At 38.8% G+C, this 25,793-nt stretch overlaps 1 protein-coding gene across 1 annotated transcript in view; it reads left to right on the forward strand.

The window, feature by feature from the left end:
* The window catches only part of KCNK2 (potassium two pore domain channel subfamily K member 2), an 81,210-nt gene that overhangs the window by 37,482 nt on the left and 17,935 nt on the right, over positions 1-25,793 (forward strand). Inside the window, exons 4-5 of the mRNA XM_064445473.1 lie at positions 13,323-13,483; positions 16,248-16,434. Of these exons, the coding sequence (XP_064301543.1) occupies positions 13,323-13,483; positions 16,248-16,434 (348 nt within the window). The remainder of the gene's footprint in view (positions 1-13,322; positions 13,484-16,247; positions 16,435-25,793) is intronic.

Below are 25,793 nucleotides of genomic sequence, written 5' to 3' on the forward strand. Positions count from 1 at the left end.
GAAATTAATATGGATTGGGGAAAGTATACATTTTAATTTTTTTTAATCTGTTCATGATTGTTATTCAGGCTTCTGAAAAATTAGCTGTTACTATTTGCCAAAAATAATGAAGAAAATAATTTGAAGCATTTGGCTTCTTATAAGCCCTTCAACATAGACAGTCGTGGTTATGCTTGTGTGATTTTCAGGATCATATACTCCTAAATAAAAATGGAAACCTTTGGAAGGGGTAGACAAAAGTATGATGAGTAATGCTCTTGTGTTAACCTAGACTCTTAATGTCTGGGTTTTTTTATTGTCCCATCCGGATGTGATATGGAAATAAGCACAAATGTCTGTTCAGGATGGAAATGCTTACAAACAAGAATTTAATATTTGTGTGAATAAAAGCTATATAGGTAAATGTCATAAGTGTCTTAAAAGCCCAAAGGAATAGAAACATGCTTAAACTTAACACCAGTTCAGATCTTCAAAGATAGTTAATGAACTCTGCTGCAGAATATTTGTAAAAAACCCTTCTAAGTATTTTCTGGCAAATACTATTTTCTGTGTGTAAGGGCAAAATGCATTTTAAGAAAATGAGTGCAGATTTATTTATTTATACAGGATTTTTTTTCCTGAAATGTAGCCTGGGGAATTTTAAATTCCATGCTTATTTGCTGTGTCAAACTGGAGTGTCTAACATGGAATTCACAGGAGCTAAAACATTGATGAAACTTTCCATATAATTGAGGATGAATCTGAGCTACTATTTGCTTATTTCTGTTAGTAATGGAGTAGTATTGACCTTTAGTGGGGCTAATTAACACTTGTTCTCCTTTGCAATGCATTTTAGAATGCTATAATAACAATATAAAAATTAATATCAATATATGCTATCTGCTAAAATATTACTAAAAATATTAGTCGTCTTATCTCCATCTTACTCTTTTAGATTTTAAGGTTGAACAAGGGCATGGGTTATACTTTAATGTAACTGTCCTATTTTCATACCAGGAACATTCCTATTGAAAAGTCATTAAGGTTTACTGTCCTTAGCTTGCATAATTGCTGTGCTGTCTGTATCTCTATATGCTTCCATGTTTTATTGGAAGAAAACCAATATTATTCAGGAAAAGGTTTTCCCTGTCTCCAAGTTCAAAGAGTTGTCGTGGTTTTGAGGAAAAGGGAGCTGTTGCATTTACAAGATGTACTGATACTTAAAGGAGAGACAGAGAAAAAAGTCATCTCATGCTTCTGTGTTTTAAAACTGACGTACGGGTGAAGATGTTTGTTCAAAGTAGGAACTAGACCAAACCTGAATCCATTAAACCTATAACTTCTAGTTATATTGAAAGACACCAGTATGCGCTCCCCAAAGGTGATGCTCTTTCCTTCTCTGACTCTGTTTTACTCTTTGGCAGCGGTAATCCAACACAGCGCTTAATTTGCTTCTGGTATCTTTCCGGAGTCGTCATTTACTTTCATGTGGGCTGTTGGACGCTAAGTGATGGAGAAACCAAAGGGCCTGACCCTGCAGGGTGTGAAATGCCCTCAAGTAGTTTAGATTTAAATAGGACAGCTCCAGGGAATACCTGGAGGCCTTTTGGGAAAGCCAGGGAAGAGACAGGTTGTGCCTTGTGCCTCACGGCCATGACGAAGAGGAGCACTAAATGTTTGAGCTGATGATCTGACCTTTTAGATGTCAAATTCTCAAGTTATTTTCCTTTTGATTTTTCCCTTTGCTTAATAAATAATATTTTTTTTACTCTTAGTTGGTGTGCTTTTTCTGAGACTGTATTTCATACCTGATTTCAGGAGACTACACAAATCCCATAGTCCAGGCAAGATTCAGAGCTGTGTTTGTAGAGTCAGACAGCTTAGTCTAACTTAGCTATTCCAGCTCAGGGCTTTGGAGGGCAGGGGAAGAAGTGAAATACTGTTCGAGAAGTATCTTTACACGTGGTTAATTTTTATATACATTTATTTTAGTGTTCCTTTTCCCCCTGTGAACTGAAATGCAAGATTATATAAATTTAAGACCTTTAGCTGAAAGCCTTATTCTCTGTCTTGTTGAAGTAGTCTGTCCCATTTTGAATTATTTTCTTATGTGCAGGTGAGGTGATTAGAGATTTCGGAAAGATTTCTCTTCCTTTATTAATGAAAAATCATAGCTTATGTATTAAAAAGGTGTGAAGAAAATGACTGTTCATGATTTTACTATTTGCTGAAATTCCTGTCCACTGTGAATCACATTGGCTTCTTCCAAAAGCAAGCTGAGCGTGTAAACCCAAAATATTTCAGTGTACTTAAAGCACAAACTTTGGAATTTATTTTGCATTGCCTGACAATAATCTTTTTAATGGCTTTACAGCATGCACAGAGGCAATTTAATATTCCATTACTGCTCTGTTAGGAACTTTTGGTTAGAAGCACAAACTCTTATGAGAAACTTATCTTTATTTTTTTCTATAGATCCCCAACTCTAGACTGCTCTTTTTGCCAAAGAATCAAGGGAGAATTCCCGGTGTGATAGCTCACTTTGTGGCTTGAGTGAAGACATGGAGTTGTACTGAGGTTTGGTAGGATCCTGGTGAGCCAGAGTGCTCATCTTCCACTGCCTTCTGCTGAAGCACTGTCACTGCAGAGGAAAAACCCACACACCTGCATAGTTTTAAGTCAGTAAAAAGTGAAAACTGTGGAAGCAAAAATTAATTCTTGCTCCTTTGAAGGATTTTAAATATTTTTTGCAGTCTTGTAATTGCACTTTCTTCAGTTGCTTGGATAATGACATTATAACAAAAGATTTTTGATATATAGTGTGAAATTCTGAGAAATTAGAGCTGGTGACAGCATGATTTCCAGGATTGATTTCTGCCACATAACAACAGTGTTGAAAATCAATTGAAAAATCTATTAAGGATTTCATTTTACAAAGTATATATGTTTGTTCATCTTTGCAGGTATTTATGCTGACGGAATGAGTATGCTTTCAGGTATTTAAATGTTACCTGAATATAGATCTATTTAAACATTTTTAAAGTTAAGCATATTTGTTGCTTTGCTGAATCAGGAATATAACACATAAGCAGCTAGAAGCCAAAATGTGAAGTCAGTAGAAGTTAGTTATGCATAGTGGTTCATTTTTTTCTGTTCTTAAGTTTCCACATTAGTACTAATTGTAAAGAAAGCCCCAGGAGAGTGGAGGGAGAAAAAAAAAAAAAAAAGAAATAGGAGAATGACCTCACACTTTCTGATACCTGATGGTGAGCCTCACAGTCAAAAAATTCTCTCATTTTCTTTTTAAAGAAGATAATGCTGTGAATAAAAATCTTTAGAGCTTTTTCTTTTAGAAACGTGGTAGTGTTCTTTTTTAACCTTAACTCTTTTGAGGAAATTGTGTTTCTTAATACGCCAGTATATGTTAGGACTAACTGCACCAAGAGGCATTTTTTTAGTAATAAAATACTCGGCTATTTGACATTATGTGCAAAATAACGTGTGTAGGTATTCTCTTGAAGAGCCCTCATTCCTACCTCCCTTACTAAGGTGAAGCAATTGTGTAATTAGATAAATATGTGCAAAGAAGGATGGTCTCTTTCCTGGCAGTCTCCTTGCCTCTGATCTCCCCTGGACTGCACTGTCTTCCCCAGAATTTCTCTGCTTATCTCTGATTCAGGGTGAATGATCTGGATGAGCTGCGTACATATAGCTCATAAGTAAGGATAGATACAGGACATTCAGAAAAAAACTGATGAGGCAAAATATTTGCATTTTTGAACACTGACCTGGTGAAAGGTCTCTTAAGGTGAAAAAAGGTAAATGAAAATAGGTTTAAAACCCAAGAAAACTGTAGCTTACCTCACAGGTCAAGGTGCCTGCATTCATTCTGGCCAGTTGTATCAGCTTAAGAGGATCTAAGGTCTGGGTCTGTTGACTGTAGGATTATGGGATTTTTAGTTCTTGTTTTGAGTCTGTGACTTCAGTGAAACCAGGGTGCATTTGCAGAATACCTGTGCTGGCACAGAACATGTTTCAGAAGAGAAACTGGGTGTCCTCAGCTCTGGGAATAGCAGTGGTCCTAGAGAGGACCTAGAGAGGAAGGGCAAGTGCTGGAGACTTGATGTATTTTAGCTGTTCACGTCTCATTTGTTGCTGTAAGTCTGCCATAGTCTTGAAGTTGCTAAAACTTTTTCTATATTTTATTGTTTGTAGGAAAGACAGAAACATATACAGGCAGGGTGCAGTTTAACTCTGCTGGATTTAACATGCGGATTGCTTTGTACTTGGGATTGAAGAGGCCAGCAAGAGCTTGCTTTACTCAGAACCAAGAACTGCTTTATTTGTAAACAAAAAACCAAACCTGTTTCTTCAATTACTTTTAGAGAACAAAAAGGAAAGGTATTAAAAGAAAGACCCCAAACTCTAGAAGAAAAATTATTTCATATCTCCATTAAAGTTGCAATGTCAGAGAGACTGTTCATGGCTAGTTTTTATCAGTACATCTGAAATTCACAATTTTTGTTTTTCTGTGGATCACCTGTATCAATGTGTTTTATCTAAATGTTGATATTGTTCATGACTTTGGTGCAGAATGAATGTCACTTTGTCACATTTGATACATGTTGACACTTGATAAGAATATGTGGGTAGTAAAAGTTTCATGATATTGTGAACTATTGACTTTTTACTTTAAACTACATTATGTTTTAGCCAGGCATCTTGCTCCCATGGAGCAATCTCGCTTAAAGGAAAAAAGCAAGTGGGAGTTTTTGGGTTTTGGAGCCAATTCAGTTTTGCTAGAATAATAATTAGAAGTAAAATGAAATCAAGCAATAACAACAACAAAAAAGAAATAACAGAAAAAAGGACAGAAGTCCTACTGCTGTTGAGTAGTAGATATTCTTCACTGGGCAAAGTGACAGCTGAATGAGATGAAGAACCTGTACTGGGAGGAAGAGCTATCTGAATTGGTGTTTAAGCTTTTAAAAGCCTTTTAACAATTATTACCCAGTTCCTTGAAAAATTGCCTTAGCAACAGAATGTGAGTTATTGAATAGTGCAACAGCTTCTGTATCCATACAGAGACTTTCCTTACAATGCTCCTTCACCTCACCAGCACAGCACTTTGACTTGAAGGAAACTTGCTTTCCATGAATATTTATAGCCTGTTCTTTTAAAAGAAGTTTTATTGATTTGATTACTGCTCCCACAGAACACAGATGAAAAGAAATCACTGAAAGAAGATCAGCCTCTGTCTTGTCAATTCTTGACTATTACACATTTTATTAATGTCAGTCTAGGTTTTCCTGTTATTACTCATAGCTGAAACAGAGAAGTTATATCTTAAGGTAATTGAGAGGGTTTTTTAATAAAATGTCTTTTTTCAGGCTTGAGCCAGAACATTATAACCTTCAAAATAATATTGACATTTCTGTGACACAGAATTATGGATTAGTGCTAAAAATCAGAATTTTGTAGGTTGGAATCCAGATAATACCAAAGGGAGTACTGTGCTGAGCAATGACATGAAGTAAATAGCAGCACTTTGTGACAACATAGGTTCCCAAATCACTAAAACTAGTAAGAGAACTGACTTCTAGAAACTACAGTAACTCATAGAGAAATTACACCTAACTCCTGTAAAGCAGAGATTTTCAGTTTCATAGCAGAGCGCAGTTTAAAACAGAGGTACCTTCACCTCCGTATTGCACAGGGCACTGCCTTCAGGAAGATTCAGGCAGCAATTTCATCAATTGCCTGTACAGAGAAGTATTTAACTTTTAAATTGAAGAATTAACTTGGAGGAGTAGCATTGGTTGCACGCCCATAACAAGATCCACAGGCAACAGCTTCTGAGCAATGGCTATAAGATATAGTTATAGTATATGCATGTGTGAAAGAATTAATGCATATATGTAACACAGAAATATTGTACTTTCACTGCAAGGTTATTCCTATTCAGTTCATCCAAGTATTCAGATTTGCAGGCAGTCTGTCCTTATTCAGCCTGCAAATTCTATTGCACTGTGTTCAGGAATGTATGTGCATGTGCATATGTGTGTGCCCTGACAGAAGAGGAGTCATAGATTTTGTAAGTATTCACAAAAGATTTCTGTGTGGCCTCGAACAAACTTGGCTAAAGTTCTCTGAGGACTTTAGATGCCAAGGTTTCCCTAGTTAAGGGTCAATGTAATGTGATTGCATAGTCCTCAGCCACGGATTTGGTGTAGTTACAGTCCTAAATGATACAGAGACTTTTGGACTTTCCTTCCCTCTGTGCTTCAGTTATCTATTCATAAAAAGGGGAATGGGAATTTTCAAGCTACTTAACAATGTTGGGAGGACAGTCACATAGAAGACTGAAAATGCCCTTATATATTACTAACCAAAGCCATAAACCCCATGAAGTATTTATTTGTAAATATATATGTATATGACATGAGTATGATAGAATCATAGAATCATTAAGGTTGGAAAAGACCTCTAGGATCATCAAGTCCAACCATCAACCCAACACTACCATGTCTCCTAAACCATGCCCTCAGGTGCTACGTCTACCCTTCTTTTAAATACCTCCAGGGATGGTGACTCCACCACCTCTCTGGGCAGCCTGTTCCAGTGCCTGACTGCTCTTCCAGTAAAGAAATTTTTCCTAATATCCAATCTAAACCTCCCCTGATGCAGCTTGAAGCTGTTTCCTCTCATTCTATTGCTAGTAACGTGGGAGAAGAGACCAACACCCACCTTGCTACAACCCCCTTTCAGGTAGTTGTAGAGCGTGATAAGGTCTCCCCTCAGCCTCCTCTTCTCCAGACTAAACAACCCCAGCTCCCTCAGCTGCTCCTCATAAGACTCGTTCTCTAGACCCTTCACCAACTTCGTTGCCCTTCTCTGGACACGCTCCAGTACCCCAATGTCCTTCTTGTAGTGAGGGGCCCAAAACTGCACACAGTACTCGAGGTGTGGCCTCACCAGTGCCAAGTACAGGGGCACGATCACCTCCCTGCTCCTGCTGGCCACACTATTCCTGATACAAGCCAGGATGCTGTTGGCCACCTCGGCCACCTGGGCACACTGCTGGCTCATGTTCAGCTGGCTGTGAACCAACAACCCCAGGTCCTTCTCTGCCGGGCAGCTTTTCAACCACTCTTCCCCAAGCCTGTAGCATTGCATGGGGGTTTGGTGGCCAAAGTGCAGGCCCTGGCACTTGACCTTGTTAAACTTCATACAGTTGGCCTTGGCCCATTGATCCAGCCTGTCCAGGTCCCTCTACAGAGCCTTCCTACCCTCCTACCCTTGCGCAGATCAACAGGGACCACCCCTGTTAACCAGAACAGCTAGTAAATGATGGAGAGTGGCTTGGCAAACTTCTCTGCCAGCTCCCTCAGTGCTCTTGGGTGGATCCCATCCGGCCCCATAGACTTGTGAGTGTTCAGGTGGAGCAGCCGGTCATAAACCGCTTCTTCCTGGATTATGGGGGGTTTATTCTGTGATCTGTCCCTGCCTTCCAACTCCAGGGGCTGAATACCCTGGGGATAATTGGTCTGACTGTTAAAGACTGAGGCAAAGAAGGCATTTAGTACCTGAACCATTTCCTCGTCCTCAGTTACAATGTTCCCCTCTGCATCCAATACAGGATGGAGATTGTCTTTGATTCTCCTTTTGTTGTTAATATATTTGTAAAACCATGTTTTGTTATCCTTTACAGCAGTGGCCAGGTTGAGTTCAGTATATCAAACTTTGGAATGTAGGACAGAGTTAAGAAGAGGAAATGAAAGGGGATCAGTGTAAAAATGCAGATGTTTCCACACAGTGAATACGAACATGCAAGTTTTAGTATTTCTGCTGTGCATGCAGAGATTTCCATATAGCCAGTATGGGGACATATACTGCCTTTTTGTTTAATGATTATGTCCAGACAATTATTTATGCTAAAAGGGATATCTTATTCATCTATGAATAAGTGCATATCTTTGCCTTGGCACCGATGGGCAGGCATGTATTTAAACGCTGATCTCCTGAGTCCAAATGGCGATCCAAATGAAAAAAGCATCTTACTACTAGAAATTCAGCAACGTACCTTTAATAAGGATTTTGTCAGATAGCTCCTCAGGGTCTGGAAAAAGCATCTTTTGATCTCTTAAAATCAATTTGACATTCAGTATCAAAACATATGTATGCTCTTTGAAAAAGGTAATCACTGTAATTGAGCTGCATAGTCAGGGTGGATGTCAGCTTATGGCAATACCGCCAGCAGCTGCACAGTGTCCAGTGGCTGAAGGCGAGGGCACAGTAGCTGGTTCACCTGGCTCTGGCCTTGTGGGATTCAGCAGCAAGGAGCTCAGCCTTTCCTCTGAGTCTATGCAATCTTCTCAGTATCAAGTTCCTGTAATCCATTTTTGTGTAATTAAGGTGTGTGTGTTCACCAAGTAGTTTATCTTTCAGTATTGAAGTGTTTCGTCAATTGCCCACATATCCAAACCTACAGCTGTGAGTAGTTTCTCATATCTCAAAATATATGACATTATTTCAGTATAATCTTCATTTTGTTTGCTACCTGATGATCTCTTGTGTAATCTGAGGTATGTCAAAAACAGTGAGAAAACGTTTACTGGTATTTGAATTTACATTTTCCTGTTTGGAAAGAAAATGTTTCAAACCTTCCCCAGACCTTTCAATCCCACTTAAGCTATTTAATATAAATGAATCATAAGTGGTGACACTCTTTTCCAGTTAATTTTGCAAGTAAAATCTCGTCCTAGAACTCTCAAAAGCACCTGTAATCTCTCACATGAGAAAAACTTAATTGCAGCCAGCTAGTTTCAGTAGATGCCCTGCTTTGTCTAGCAATTTTCTGTGAAATTATATTCATCTGGAATCTCTATTCTTCTAACTCAGCTTTGAAAATGTGGGTCTAAGAAAGCTTTCTAAAAGACTGAGGTACCAGTTAACTAGAAAGCAAAGGGATCTTTTTCTCTACGTAAAACAGGAATTAGATAGTTTTGTTTTCAAATTAGTTGCCAGTCTTCTTTTTATGGGGGTTTGAATGCAAAGACAGTCTCATGCCTCATCTGAACAGAATTGTCTTGTCAATTGTGTGAGAATTTCTAGCACTTCAAAATTTTCCATATTTGCAATATAATCTATCATTTTTCATGGGAAAAAAAAACCTAGAAATTAAAACTTGAAACATTGTTTTGCTCAAAAGCAGTAATATATTTGTAGTTATCAAAGTTACAAATTTCTACCTAATAGTGAATCTATTTCAGATAGAGAAGTTAGACACTTTCATCCTCAAATATACAAAAAACAGGGAGCATGAAAATAAAAAATAATTCCTATAAAGTCTTTTGGGATTTTTCTTTTCATTTAGCATACCCTTGCTTCCATCTCTGTAGCTGGCCAAAGGGGCTGAGGTTCTCCTTGAATCTGATTTGAATCTTGGAGGCTGTAAGACCTTTGGAGCTTAAACCATGGAATATGTTATGTTGTTGAATGGAGCAATTGGTTACAATCTATTTGCAATGGCCTTTTATTCTTAATTCACTCAGGGGTTATTGGAAGCTCCTTCTAAAATGTATTTCTTGTCTACAGCTGCTTGTCAGAGACAACATATTCTAAATGCACAAAGTCCTTTGGGCATTAAAGGCATGCTAAGCATTTAGCAGGACGTGAAAGGGGTTTGGTGAAACCAGGAGGCAAATCGTGCTTCTGGTTATGAAAGTGAAGTGAGGGGGTGCATTAGGGAAGGACAGTCTGAACATGGTACTGACATTATCCTGGGTGAAACTGATCCCATTCTGCAAGTTAAATTTTGTACTGTGTACTGTTCATTGCAGTCAGTGTTGGGTAAAAGCTCTTTAAGGAAGACTTTCCAATAAATCTAGCAAGTTTAAATCAAGTGTTTAGATATTTTCCCTGTTCAAATCAAGTATATTGGTTGTAATGGGGAACCAACCAGTTCTAGGAACAATCCATTTAGTATAACCAGAGGAAGAGAAAAACTGCATGGGATGGAAGATGGGAAGGGTAACCGAGGTACTGAGGCTGCCTGGGCGATTACAGCGTGTGCTGTTCCCCATCTCTAGGCAACCAGCTCAGAGGGAGGGAAGAGGCAGCAGAAAGTGTGGTGTGATACGGCTGATTCCCTGAGGTTTCTCAGTAAGCGAGACAGTTGTAGACAGACGTTATGCTGGGCTCTGGAGCAGAAGTGGAAACGGGAGTGACAACTCTGTGCCAGGCAGAAGTGGAAACTCTGGAGCGACAACCCTGTGCCAGGGAGCTGCTGCAGCAGTGCCGGGCGTTCCTGCCCTGCATGTGGGCAACAGCCGCGTGGTACGCAGTGATATGTGGTGGCATTCCTGTGGCTGTGTGCTCCTCTCCAACCACAGTTGGAGTTGCTGCTAGGTAGAACCAAAATGAAGTTTTCCTTTGGTTTTACCTAGCAGCAGGATTTTTCTGATTTTCTATGGTTTTTTTCTTTAAAGAAAAGAATAATACTTTTCTGAGACAAAACCCTCAGGAATTACATCAACCATATGAAATACAAATACATTTTCTGTCCCATTGCATAAATGATGGATTAGCTTTTCACCGGAGAAACCGAGATTAGGATGTAGGGACAATTTGTGTAACTTGCAAAGTAGGCTGTGGTGTACAACAGCAGACTGTTATGAAACATGACACTGTGGGACATATGATAAATGTGTGATAGGCACCCCTTGGTAGATCAGTTCACTAAAGTACATGTCCTGACATGAGAGCACCATGGTTTGTATTATGTGCAGTGAGCATCTAGACAGAGATAAATTACTACCTGTTGGAGTATTATTTTATCCAGTAATGTGTGAGATTTTTAAAGAAGTATAATTAATAATACAAGACCTTCTTTGTCGTTTATGGAAGAAAAGCATTTGTCGTTTTTCAGGATGAAAAGCAAGAATTTGTGAGTGTAGAAGTGAGGTACCATCCTTTTCTTGAGCAAAGCATGACTCTAATTTAGGGAGGAGAATATATAGAACTGAACGTGAACTTCTTGTCCTCATACGGATTAGCAGCAGATGAGAAGTATGCCACAGAAGCAGGTGTCTCTGTAATAGCTGTGGGATGCACAGAAAAGGCCACTTTGCTTTATGAAGGTAACAGAGTAGAACTGCCTGCTTGGCATGTGCTTCACTGGGCTCGGATTTTGTCACCATTACAAGACACCACTTTTGTAGGGCAAGTGAATACAGTTCTTAAACAAAAAAAGGGAGAACACTTTCCAAATCCTTGTAAGTTTTATATATCTGGTGTATCCAGACCCCTGATTCTGAATTGCATTAAGACCCCTCAGGAATTATACCCTGGCAACTATTCAAGCTCCTGTTGATGGATAAACAGGCATATGTATGAAACAGAGTAGCTTGGATCTGTTTGTCCCTTTTTGGTTGGTGATGAGCTAATTATATTTTTAAACTCAAGGGTCTTTGCTGCTTGGTGCATGAAGGGACAGAGTGAACTCAGTGGAGCTGAAATTTCCTGAATTTTATAATAATCTGTAATTTTAGCCCTGGCTCTGGGTTAGGGAAGCATATTAGGTTGGTCTAAAGGCACTGTGACTTTTTCCACTTGCCTGAGACAGACTTTTTTATTATACTAGTTTGGGAAAACTTACAAAGTTGGAGGACTCCATGACCAGTAATTGATGATGTTTCCTGTAGTTTTGTCCTTTATATTTAGTTTGACAGGGTTTATTAGTTATTAGGACAAAATATGTAGGAGTAAAACATATTCCCAATATAATTTAATTTTTCTTTAATGAAATTGGGTAAGGGGCATCTTTCTCCTGTGTACTGAAAGGAAAAAGTAGTTTTGACACAGCTTTGGTGTAGCTTACCTACATGAGAGCAGAACCCTGATCCTAGAGGTCTTTTCCGACCTTAAGGATTCTATGATTCTAACAAAAAATTAAGATGATAGGTTTAGCAAAGAAAAATCTATATTTATGTTAAAACAACCTGCTCAAAATAGTTAAATAAAAATTCTGGTAAATAGGTAAACTATTCATTAAATGTGCTTTGCATTGTGGAAGCTTACAGTCATTCCACATAAATACTAAGCTATTTTAAAAGGAAACTGACATTGCAAATTCTGAATAGGGCTGATAAAACTTGTCTATCAGCTTTTTCACATGAAAATTGCATTTTCATTGAATGATTTTTGTGTATATGAAAAGTATCTCTTTTAATATTTAATTAAGACACTGAGAAATAAGTTTCTCAATTACTTGCTTTTATTTACAATTTATTTTTTACAACAAAAAAGGTAACTTTTTAAAAAGACCTTTGTTTAATTTCTCCATGGAAAATAAGCCTTTTTCTGACAAAAGGCCTTTTTTTCCCCCAGAAAAAAATAAGTCTTTTTCCTTCAAAGTGCACATTGTGCTAAAAAGTGAAATAACATCAAAAATTCTGGGGTGTTGCTACTACTGCCCCACTGTTCCCTCAAAACACTGAGTGGCCCTTTGGAGGAGAAAAACTTTTGAATTAAAACTGAGGACTGATGCTCATGAAACTCATCTGTAGGATTCTGCTGACCTTAGTAAATCATTAAAATACCAATCCTGGGAGATGCACCTGAGAGCGTTTCACAGATGCTGGGGCCTGTGCTCTTTGTATTCCACTTTCTCCGTTTTAAGTAGACCAGCAGCAATCGAGCTATTACAGGCATATCAGGGTGCTCTTTTACAGTGAAGACAAAATGTTTTCCACTTTTGAACGGACAGAGCTGTGAACTGTAAACTGTTTCCCTAAGCTTTGTTTGCAACACTGAAAGAACCAAAGCCTTTAATAATGAAGACTCTAAGCAGTTCTATTTATTCTAGAAATCCCCGTTTTACTCATCCAAGAGGCTTTTTTTCAGGCTGCTTCACTTTGAAACACAGCACATCTGAAGGAAAATTGTATCTTGTTTACAAGTACTGCAGCCTGCCAATTACAAGTCCAGTAGTAGACATTTCCAGGTAGCAGAGACTAAGGCATATCTTAACCAACTGGTATTAACTACCTGTAGTAGGTGAGAAAAGCTGTCATTTAAATAATTTTTTTTAAAAAAGTTATTTCTCTAATGGGAGTGGTTTTTTTTTTTCTCCATAGTATATATACAATAATAAAAAAAATTGGTAAATTGTACAGCAGTTTAATTTTACCTCAAAGAGGATTATATGACCTATACTTTAATTTGATTTTTTGCAATGTTTGCTGTGTCATAGGGTTATGACCTGTTTGCAAATTGTCCTTTTAAAATGTGTAATGTAATATATGTAACTCCTTAAACATCTCAAGTAATTTGTAATTTAGGCTTTGGAAACATCTCCCCACGCACACAAGGTGGAAAGATATTCTGTATCATCTATGCCTTATTGGGAATTCCTCTGTTTGGTTTTCTGTTGGCTGGTGTTGGAGATCAACTAGGGACGATCTTTGGAAAAGGAATTGCCAAAGTAGAAGATACCTTTGTTGTGAGTATTCTGACCACCTCATTTATTCTGAATGCTGCTTTTTTTTCTGAAGTTAACAAGTGAAATGAAAAGTCGGAAAAACGGGTTATAGCTCATCATTGTAACCAGACGTCTAGCAGCAGGTAGGAAAAACTTAGCAAAGTCTGAACATGTTATTGAACATTGTTAACTGAGAATTGGATGAAGCCCAACATTTTCTACAATAATTATGGTTGGGAAGAGGAACAAGATCCAAAATATTTTATTTTTGCTTTGCCTTTATACTCCTAAGCGTGCTATGATGTTCACCTTTAAAGGTTGTCATATAGATTGTGGTAGGAAATCACTGAATCGGAGAGCTGGAAGCGTGGAGCCATAGGGGTAATGTGAAAATTATTGCTGCTGCTTTTGAGTTGATTCACAGAAGTTCGTTAGTGTCTGAGCCTAAAATCAGAAGTCTTAAAATCTCTGCAGAGATGCCATCATACCGGAGGAAATGCTTAAAGTCTGTAGGCATCTACATTTCCAGATTTACAGGTCTGTAGACCTGTCTGTAGAAGCAGGACAGCCTAAATGGTACAGAGTCTGTTGGTGATTCCCTGACATTGGACTTCCCTTTGTGGTCTCCTCACTAGGCTGTAGTATGTTCTACCATTTAAGGTATTTTCAGCCTCTTCTGCTGAACTGCTTAGCACAGCCTAGAGGTTCATGCCCTTCATTCTCTTTGGCTACTGATCTTCAATTATTCATGCAAAGTGACACAGCTACATTAGAGGAAGACACCTGTCAAACAGACTAGGAGCTTGTGCAGATACTGATAAAGTTCATCCATACCCAGTCCTTAACAACCAAATACTTTGAATTCTAGCAGAGAATTCTTAGTCTCTGTTTCACACAGAGAAAAGTTTATTAAGGTTGTATTTTACTAGTGCTGTTATTAAAAATGTATTTACTGAGATTTTTGAAGCATAGAATAAATGGCATAATGAAACTTAATAAAATTATTTAGGTGTTTTGCTAACCTTTAATTAAATATTGTAGGTTTAACTATTACCTAACATTCAAAACATATGAAATACTATTTGTTTTTTGATATGTAGAATATGTCACATCCAGTGAATACTGAGTAAGCAGTCCAATTTTGTAGCTGTTTGCATTAGCACTGCAAGTGTTAGAAGGATTGTTTTTCTGCAATAAGCGCTAATCTTTTCTATATAGGAAGGGTCTGCCATGGCTTTATTTTTGAAGCGAAGCAAACTGGGGCTGCACTGAGTAGTCTTATGCAATAGATAAATGCAAGCTTGAAAGCTTTTAAGAAAGACAGGTAGTTTTGACTTTGAAACATCAGTTCAAGTCCAGACAAGTTACTGGTGAATAACATCCATCTCTACTGAGATTTGCCTAAAAACGGCAAGAACATTCCATCAGAACATTTTGGTTTTATCCTTTCTGTTTTTTTACCACTAAAATTTTATTTCTTGTTTAAAAGTACAAAAGATATGAGACCAATTTGTGTGTGTCTTAGCCTGTTGCTCATAGGGATAATGGTTTTCCTTTTTTTGTAATGGATGTACATAATGGATGGACAACAAGAATGCCCCAATATAAAAAGCAGCATCTTGCCCCCTTTAGTCAACCTCTGAACGAGAACACTGATCTATCCCTACTGTGATTTGGGTTACAAAACCTGGACCTTGGTCATGCTGACTGTAAAACATAGTTTCCATTGGCACTAAACTTAAATACAAGAAAACATGTATCACGAATAGTCTGATTTCATTTTTGGTCTCCTTTTGTGAAAGTTTTCAGTTTTGTGCAATCCCTTGCTTACTTTAAGTTGAACCAACATGCTTTTGATGGATGGAAAACTACTGAGAGGAAAATTGTCAAACTGGCAAGGCATGTCAAATGGGACATTGCAGTCATCTGTTCTAGCTTTGGTACTGTTAAATTTCATTAATAGTTTACTCGGCAGATACAGGACTTTGTTATTAAATCTACAGATTATCTCAAGATGGGGAGAACTTAATTTGGAGGACAGAATTTGACTTTAAAATTATCTTGAAAATTTTGAGAACCAGTCTGGACTGGTTCACAAAGTAGTAATTTCTTTCTTTGCATTGTCTAAGATCATAAATAAGAGACTTAAACTGAAGGAAGGGAGATGCAAGTTAAGCATTAGGAAAACTTTCTGAAGACAAGAACAGTTAAGCGTGGTCACATATTGCCTGGCCAGTAATATATCTGCAGTGGCTTAGTTGGGTTGTTTTTGTCTTAGGGCAGGTTTGGAAGCAGTGGTCTCTCCCTTCCAGATCTATTTTCTGTGGTTCTGTTTAGCCAGTTACTTGATTAGAGAGAACTGCATGGTTAAAATTCACACTTATTATTCAGTGATCTGAGGATGCGCAAAAGTAGAGACATCACAAGTGCAAGAACTACTTGAAGCTTACTCAAATATCTTTCCCCTCACTCAAAACTTTAGCATGATCAGCTGTTAATATTAATGAATGCTACACATGCCACTCACCCAGATCACAAACCTGGCTGCAATGAAGAGTCCAGCCCTGCTCTGCATTTCCTGCTAGTAAGTGTTTCCTAGGGTAGTCATGTTTGCTTTGAAAACCCTTTGAAAATAAAACCATGCTTTGATTTTCCTGTTTGTTTGAGAATTATAATGCACTGTCCTCTTCAGCAATGTAGTACTCACTGTGGGTGATAGGTGCTTCTGTACAGTGGCACAGTTTTATTAACCATGGGTTTCCTCTCTTTCCCCTTCCCTTTCCAGAAATGGAATGTGAGTCAGACAAAGATTCGCATAATTTCAACAATAATATTCATACTGTTTGGCTGCGTGCTGTTTGTTGCTCTTCCTGCGGTTATATTCAAGCACATAGAAGGCTGGAGCACACTAGATGCAATTTACTTTGTGGTTATCACTTTAACTACCATTGGATTTGGTGACTACGTTGCAGGTAAGATTTTCTCGTAACTCTTTATCTTATGATATTTTGCACAGTGATACATGTTCTGTATTTTTGTATTATTTTGAGACAGACACATCTCTGTTGCGGTTCCTCTCTCCCAATTTTATCCTTTATCATTCTTGTGTCAGTTCACAGGAGGGGGTCTGCCCTCACCTTGGATCATGTGGCAGGCTAGCGACAGGAGGTGGGACAGTGAAATGCATGGTGTCTGTCTCTGCATACTCTGTTTTTCCTTCTGTACTGTTAAAGGATGCTTTATTTAATTTTTTAGGTAGATGTTTTGTTCTTACAGATTGAATAAGCGCAGGAATTAATACAGTGTTTTAGTCTGCTGAGTCTATTTCTTCAGCTGGAGTTGCTTAAAATGTCTCACCCTGTGAAGTTATATGACATAGTTTTTGTGTGCATTTTCAGAGTGTTGTTCTGGAGCTCTGCTCCTGCCACTGAGATTCCTCTATTGCTGTTGGATCCCACTTCTGTGCTTTCTTTTGTTTGCTATGTATGCATTTGTCTGTGTGTTTTGTAATGTAAGGAGAAGGTTTAGCACAACCCATAGATAACCTGTCCAACTTTTATGGTTCTATTAACCCGGATTGGATTGGTTGCAAATAATTTTGACAAACTGAGCTAAAAAAAGCTTGGGCCAGTTCTCTGCATCAGCTTCTTTCTTAAAAAGTCTCAGAATAGGATTAAGTATATGTTGTCTGCATTGAAGAAGTGTGTTGGTCCAAGTCAGTGATGTGTTGAGGTGAGGATTAGAAATTCAGAGCTTTGTGCTCTGAGTCTGAGACTTGCTTTCTTCAGCCTGATCTCATGCTTCTCCTGATGCAGCACCATCCTCTCTTTCATGAGAAGCCTCTCTCCCACGCCTGAACTCTGCAAGGCAGAGGTAGCTGAGAAAGGTAGATGAGAAGGACAGCAGTGCTGGGTTGCTGTCAGTGAGCTATGCTGCAGGAGGGAAGCGTTTCTAGCAGACATCCATGTGGTGTGGGCTCCTCCTGTGTCCCATCTGTAGCCACAGCTGTTGCATGAGTCCAAGTGCACCAAGGTGAGGGTCTCGGGTTGGGTAGCTCCTCCTGGTGACTTGCAGGCCTGCCTGAAGTTTGCCTTGATGGCGGGAATGTGACTGGTCTTGTTGCTGGCAAAGGTTTTTCAGGTTAGTGAAGTCCCACAGAGCCCTCTGAAGTGTCTGAACTGTTTGGCATATTCATAAATGGTCTGGGTAAAATGGAGGGAAATTTAGTTAGTGTTGAAGATACTAAGTTATGCAAGCTGTTTAAGAAACAAAGGCCACACGAGATGTTGCCAAAGATTCTCAGAAATTATAGAACTGGGCTGTAAAACGGCAAATTAAATTTATTTGGACTTTCACATTGGGTTTTTTGATGTTTCCATATTTCTTGTGAATGTGATTTCTCTTTCCTTTTCTTTTCCCATATTGTTTTTCTTATTTCCCTTTTGCCTTTGGGAATCTGTGATTCTAGTCAGAATCTGACTAGCAGCAAATAAAAAATTTATGCTGTTTCCAAGCCAAGAGTCTGGGTGTTTTAGACTTTCATTCCTGAGGGGCACATGTATGACAGGGAATAAAAATAATACTGTATAAAGGCCTGGTTATATTTACTGTAAAGCATTATGTGAAATGGCCCACTTGGCTCTAACTAGAACACTGAGTACATTCATCATTACCCTCATTATAAATTTCCACAGATTTTTCTATTTGTAGACCACTTGATATCATAATTGGTTCCTACATCATGTCTGTTTTTTAATTTTACCAGGAAACAGTTTCTCTTTGTACAGAATGTCCTTGAATTGCATTGCTCTATAGCTTATGGCCTTTTATGCTTCACTTCATACAGTTTTTTTAAATTTTCAAGTTCCACCATAAATGCATAATGTCAAAATTTCATGAATGTTTTCTATTTTCTTTTAGAGTAACATGCACAAGACTTGTATTTGTACTGTAATGCGCTATTGACTTAAAGTTTTAGTGTGTGGGAATTAGATTTGTACTTGAAGAGATGATGCTCAAGAGAATAGGGTTAGATGACCATCTCCATCATAACTGAGAGGTTAATGTTGCCACTGGACTGTATTTTGTCAGGGAGGAAGTTCACAATATTAGCATCTTTGTGTGGACTAACATACTCAGTTCATGACAGATTACTTGAAGGAATTTTCAAAAAGGTCCGTTTGTTGTCTTGTTATTCTAGTACATAACTGTCTAGTTAAATAAAAATCTGAAAAAAAAAAAGGTAAGGTATCGATTGACTGTGCTTTGCATTGTGGAAGCTTACAGTCGTGGGTGTGCATAAATACGAAGCTGTTTGAAGAAAACTGACATTGCAAGTTCTCAATAGAGCTGATAAAATTTGTCTTAAGGGCTGGGCTTCCTTGTTAATTTTGAGGTGTGCAGAATCTTTTACATGCTAACAAATTAGTATGTTGTCTTTATGATTTTTTTTTGGTTTGCTTGTTTTTCCTTTAGGGAATTCATAACTACCTTGCAGACACTAGGGCCATTGATATTTTTGTGGTAAGCTTCATCTAGAACACTCTTTCCTTGAAGTTTAGGAAAGCTGAGTGCCATAAACATAGGCAAAACAAGCATGTAAAGTTAAGGCATGTAATGCTGTATAAGGCTATAGGGGACGTTGTCATGATAGAATGTGGGTATTGCATCTGAAATGGTGGCTCTAGAGCATGGCGTTCTTGGTTCTGGTTTGTCACAGTGAGGCATGCAGCAGTCAGAATGATGCTTCAGTCCATTTAGTGCCTGGACAGCAATGCATTTGGAAAAAAACTCACACTGGCATTAATTTATTAATTTTTTTCCTGGCCAGAAAGGCATGTTTTGTAAATAATACCTAGAGTGAAAATTACCTTTTTCCACTCAGAATTATAGCCAAATCTAAAGCAGAGTGGTGAGCAGTGATACTCCAATTTGCAACACAGTGGAGTGAACTACTTTAGCACTAAAAATAAAATTGGCAGATCCTTGTAGCATATTGGAGATCCACGGGATATTTCATGATTTTGTGTCAATTTTGGCTCAAAGTTTCCTCAAAAATGCAAAATTCCTAAATATTTGAAAACTTCCAAATATTCTGGTAATTTTTTTCTGGGCACTGTCATCCCAGAGGAAAAAATACAGGTTTGCAAGCCCTCCATACAAGTGTCATGGTTGTGATAACATGTGTATTGTAACAAATATTTCTCACAATATCTGTCATTTTTCACGAACATGGAGTGCGCTGCTTTCTGGCACCACTGCAGGTAAGAGCTGAAGAGAACCCCTGAAGAACTTATAGGAGGGAAAGGAGACAGTGTTTCTGAATAGCTGTATCAAAAGGGAGCCAACAGAAGAACTTGGGATTCAGGAATGTAATGGTATTAAAGGCTGTAGTGCTGGTTGTTGTATTAGAAATTCTTGTAGAGTTCTCCAGAATTTTTCTACAAGTTTCTTCTCGTTTGTACTGGAGACCAAGTACTCTGTTCCCAGAAACTATAATGCCAAAACATCCCCTTTTGTACTCAGAATCTAGGTTGCTATTTGGAGCCTCTGGAAGTTTCAGGTGCAGTTTCCACCAGCACAAGAAGCCTTAAGGCAAACATAACAGACTGATCACTCAGGGTGCATGCAAGGAGGGAAAAGGTGAAGACCCTTGTAGTGCATGGTCAAGCAAAAGTATGAACAGTATTCCAAAAAACAAACTTAATGTTTGTCTGCCTTATGAAATGGTTTGATTTTTCTAATTTTTGGAGGGGTTGATTTATTTATTTTATTTTTGTAGGGAAGTGATTTTTTTTTTTGTACTTGAATAAAGTTTATTGTTGTGGCTTTTCACAAAAAAAAAAAAAAAAAGGAACTAAGAAACTGTACGACAGCCTGCACTGTCTTATAAAAATCAGGACATAGTCAAACATCCCTTTTCGTGTTTTCAAGAGAAACCATTGACTTTAATAGGACAGGAGAAAATCCAGCCAGTATTATGAATGTTCTGTGAAAGAGAAAAGAAAGAGATCTTTACATGTAAAATGTGTAATTTTTTTAGTACAATGAAAAATATTATGGGGTACTAAAGTTAGCACTGAGGTATGTGTGGGTATATATTGTATAACATGTTAATAAATTGTTCATATGTGCAGATAAATCCTTTTAACTGCAGTGTAGATTGGAAGGTATAGTCCAATATTTCTAAGGCAGTTAATCTAACAGGTTTCAAATCTAGATTAGATGAGATGTCCAGAACTTGACTGAATTAAGTAGGGGCCAGAAATATAAATAGCACATCTGTTGTCTGTTTCACAGTGGGGCATGATGATACAAGGTTGTGCTGCAATCAGTCCAATTCAACAGATCACAGAATTTTGCAAGTGTTGCTTCAAAAAATGTGTTCTAACTCTTTTATTTTAATTTGCTTTTGGTTTTTTTGTCTTTTGTTTGGTGTTTTGTTTTTTTTTTCTTCTTTGAGCTCTGATTTTTTAGCTTATTGCTTCTTTACTGTTTTGGTCTGTAATTTAATTTGGTGTATTGACACTGTAATACAGATATCTAGGTCTGTACAGTATTGCTTGGCCTGAGACCCAGTTTGTAAAGTACTAAGATATTTTAGTCTCACTTAATGTCACTGAACTGGAACACTTCACCTGGTGGTCAGAGCAGCCCAGTAGAGCTGCTCTCACTCTGTGATATTACTTAACTGGCAGAAAAATCTCTACAGAAAGAAATCGCTGTCATGCCGAGCAAGAGGCACGTGTTGATCATCCCATAAAAGAGCTGTGTGCTCTCCTGCAGGGTTTGTGTCTTTTTTGGGGGGGCATTTGGAAGTGCTCTTTGCCACCTCAGGACTTCATGTCCATGATATGGGCTGTCTGGTATGAACAGTGCAGTCTGCTTTAAGCTTAAGTCAGCGCACCATGTCTTGCTCAATTTCTGTATAGGACAGCTTGCAAGGAGCATTTTATAGATGTGCTTTGTATTCTGAAGTAGCTCTCCATTTCCACTGAGTGGCATCAAGTAACTCGTATGCCCTACTTACATTCTTTCTCACAGACAGTGCAATGTTATCTTGTCCCATGCATGCTGCTTTTCCATGTCTCCGTTTAAGCTAGCCCTTCTCTGTCCCTTTTCGCAGTCCATGGAGGTAATTCCTTTCAAGCTGCAGGGCTGAACCTCTGTAGTCCTTTGGAGTAGGATAAATGACATTTCTGGATTAAGCCTGTTGGCCAGGTTTATCACAATGGGGATGATGGACAGCTACTCATTATTCTGCAATTAAAACTGTGTTTGGATTTAATCATATTTCTATACCCAGAATAATTTGTACTGCTGATAAAAAATGGTAAAAACATTTCCTGGTTTGAAGGGCCAACGTTTGAGTAACCCAGAAATTTGTGCTGGTATGGAATTAAGATACTCAACGCCAATAGCACTTTCTATTCTCTGCTTCTACATTTGAAGCAAAAATGCAAACAAAACCAGACTATTTTACAGAAATAATTGCATGTTTCTATATTGAGTCATTCAGCTGTAAAAGAATGGGGGAAAGAGTGGCAACAATAAAGAAAATGGTTTACTTAAAAAGTACTTATTTTATGTAAATAAATAAATAAAACATCATCTACAAGAATGGCTCGAAGGAGGATCCGGGTAACTACAGGCCTGTCAGCCTGACCTCTGAACCGGGGAAGGTTATGGAGCGATACATCTTGAGTGAGCTTACTAGGCAAGTGCAGGGCAACCAGGGGATCAGGCCCAGCCAGCATGGCTTCATGAAAGGCAGGTCCTGCCTGACCAACCTGTTCTGCTTCTATGACCAGGCGACCTGCCTAGTGGATGAGGGAAAGGCTGTGGATGGTATCTACCCAGACTTTAGCAAAGCCTTTGATGCTGTCTCCCAAAGCATTCTCCTAGAGAAGCTAGCACCTCATGGCTTGGATGGGTGTACTCTTTGCTGGTAAAAAACTGGCTGGATGGCTAAGCCCAGAGAGTTGTGGTGAATGGAGCTAAATCAATCTGGTGCCTGGTCATGAGCGAGGTTACCCAGGGCTCAGTGTTGGGGCCAGTTCTGTTTAATACCTTTGTCAATGATCTGAACAAGGGGATCGAGTGCACCCTCAGTAAGTTTGCAGATGACACCAAGATGGGCAGGAGTGTTGATCTGCTTGAGGTAGGAAGGCCCTACACAGGGACCTGGACAGGCTGGATCAATGGGCCAAGGCCAATTGTATGAAGTTTAACAAGGTCAAGTGCCAGGGCCTGCACTTTGGCCACCAAACCCCCATGCAACGCTACAGGCTTGGGGAAGAGTGGTTGAAAAGCTGCCCGGCAGAGAAGGACCTGGGGGTGTTGGTTCACAGCCGGTTGAATATGAGCCAGCAGTGTGCCCAGGTGGCCAACAGCATCCTGGCTTGTATCAGGAATAGTGTGGCCAGCAGGAGCAGGGAGGTGATAGCGCCCCTGTACTCGGCACGGGTGAGGCCGCACCTCGAGTACTGTGTTCAGTTTTGGGCCCCTCACTACAAGAAGGACATTGGGGTACTGGAGCGTGTCCAGAGAAGGGCAACAAAGTTGGTGAAGGGTCTAGAGAGCAAGTCTTATGAGGAGCAGCTGAGGGAGCTGGGGTTGTTTAGTCTGGAGTCCTTTCAGGTAGTTGTAATGAGGTGGGTGTTGGTCTCTTCTCCCAAGTTACTAGCAATAGAATGAGAGGAAACGGCCTCAAGCTGCATCAGGGGAGGTTTAGATTGGATATTAGGAAAAATTTCTTTACTGGAAGAGTGGTCAGGCACTGGAACAGGCTGCCCAGGGAGGTGGTGGAGTCACCATCCCTGGAGGTATTTAAAAGATGTGTAGACGTGGCACTTGAGGGCATGATTTAGGAGACATGGTAGTGATGGGTTGATGGTTAGACTTGACGATCCTAGAAGTCTTTTCCAAGCTTTAGGATTCTATGATGTATATGAAGGCTGATCCCTTACCTGAGAACCAGAATATGTCCTAATGTACCCCTGAAATCATCTTTAATGCCATCCTTCTTTAAGAAACAAAGCTTTTCACCTCAGTAAGGAATATGTGTTTGAGCCATAAAACAACCTATGCCTTCCAAAATGTTGAAAATTGCAAATAATTGAAAAGTAGTTTGGCAGATGTAAGCATGCTGGCAGCACCAGTACAATAGCCTGTGATGAAGATGGATGGAAAGACTGATTTCTCATAGATTGCAAGGGACTTTGGATCAAATCTTTACCACAAAAGATTCTGGCAATAAACTGTGGCTGCTTTTGGTAAAAGATTATGGCAGTGAGACTTCTAGTTAAAGAGTAAGCACACTCCTGTTGGGAGGTAGGTTACAACCAAAATAAAGAAGAAATATATATTCCTATTTCAGATAGAGGTCAAAGTTGGAAAATTTTGTCCCTTGGCCCACAAAACTGGTTTTGCCGAACAACAAAATTCAGCTTCTGCCTTCTCAACATTTTGCTTCCTGAAGAGCTATATAAAATAATCTGCTTTGCAAAAGAAATTTGATAGCATTAAGTAAAAATTATACTATGAAAAATCCTTGCAAATGTATCATGTTGCTATGCTTTTTACAATGTTGCCAGTAAAATCATTGGATGAATTATCTCATATACTTCAGTACAAATACAGTTACCTATACAAACTCATGCCCGCATACATTCATATCCATTTATGTGAATTGTAGAGTGGTAATTAATGAACTCCATTTACTATATCTTCAGTACAGTTGACTTTTGGTCATGTTTTCCTACCAGTGAAATCCTGTTGAATGACATTCCCAGGTAATTGCATTATAGCACTCTGTGATGTTTAAGCATCCCAGGAGACAGTAGTTATCTCAGGACAAACATCCTTAGGTTTGTCTCTCCCTGGTATTCCATTAAATTGAGACCTCACCTGGGGAGTCCTTGAAATTCAGAAACTCAGCAGCTGATAAATATTTTAGCTGTTAAGCCTTTTCCTAGAGCGTTATTGTCCCCTTCTAACTTTAGGAAAGGTGAACTCCTTTGGGCATGGCTAGATGGAGCCATCTCCCGGCCAGACAGTAAAGAAAACTCTTGAGTATGAATGTGTCCTATGTTCTGCCCTGGTAACCTTGCTGCAAACAAACTAGGCATAAACTGTAAAGGAAATGCTCCCTGCAGACTGGAAAAGTTAGGTTCCAGTTTCAGCTTATAAACTTAACAACCAAAAATTAGAAACCAGCTGAATGGATGCTTTATATGATACTTTCTTGCGCATTGTATGAACTGCTGGAGAAGAAGGTGAACCGCTGAGTGTGGTTCGTTACTAGCTCCTGATAGAGCAAAGGCATAGTGGTAAAAATTTTTTGAATGACAATAGATTTTGGGTGAATCATCCCTAAAATCCTGTTTAACTGAATAGACATGAGCTGGATGATGTTAACAAATCACTTAGTTTCTGGTATTTTGTTTGCCTTGGGCTGTGACAAACTCTACCATTTGGTGGTTGGCTGTCTTCTGTTCCAGACAGAGCCCTGTCTTCTACCTCACTTGTGATCATGCAGGTTTTGAAGTATATCTATTTTTGCAATGTGGATTCACCTCTTGGATAGTTGAGTAAACCACTACAGCTCAACGCATTTTATTGATGAAAAGGCTTATTGACATAAGAATAACAAAATTTCTGCCTGTGAGGGCTTCCATACAAAGAAAACCATCAGTAAAATTCTTTATTTGCATATAATCTCTGTGATGATTAGCTAATTACAGCTACGAAAAAACATTTTTCTTCATGAGAGTTAATCTTGTTACTGTAACAAGATATTGATATTTTGGGGCCAATATTACTTTGACTGTTTTAGTACAGGATTCAGATACATAAAGCATGTACCCGTACGGACTACTTTAATGTGCCTGAAAATGTTTTACCGTAGAGTCTCTTCACTTGTGGGGAGATACACATATCAAACTTCTACTTGCAGCAACACAAATTAGGAGCTCGATTTTATTTGTCATAACACAGCTGAACTGCAAGTTTAAGGCTTTTGTTTTGTTGTACTGAAAGATATGGAATGTGAGTTATTTTGTGTTGTCATGAGCTCTGGGTGAACGTAACATTTTTTTGTGGAAATTAAGCGTCTGTTCTCTATAGCTGTATTGTACCTGAAAGCTCCATTACAGACACCTCTGAAATGTATCATTTTTTACTCTAGCGTGGGAAGGAAGGAAATGACCAGTGCTTACGGCAGTGGGAGTCAAAAAAGCTGCCTTCAGCTGACACCTATTTTATCCACCTTTTTTATTGAGTATGATCAGTTCAGCTCAAGTCCCTGCCCCCTGGTTTCCTCCTCTGCAAA

The sequence above is a fragment of the Phalacrocorax carbo genome, chromosome 3, assembly GCF_963921805.1.
Source record: "Phalacrocorax carbo chromosome 3, bPhaCar2.1, whole genome shotgun sequence".
Taxonomy (NCBI): domain Eukaryota; kingdom Metazoa; phylum Chordata; class Aves; order Suliformes; family Phalacrocoracidae; genus Phalacrocorax; species Phalacrocorax carbo.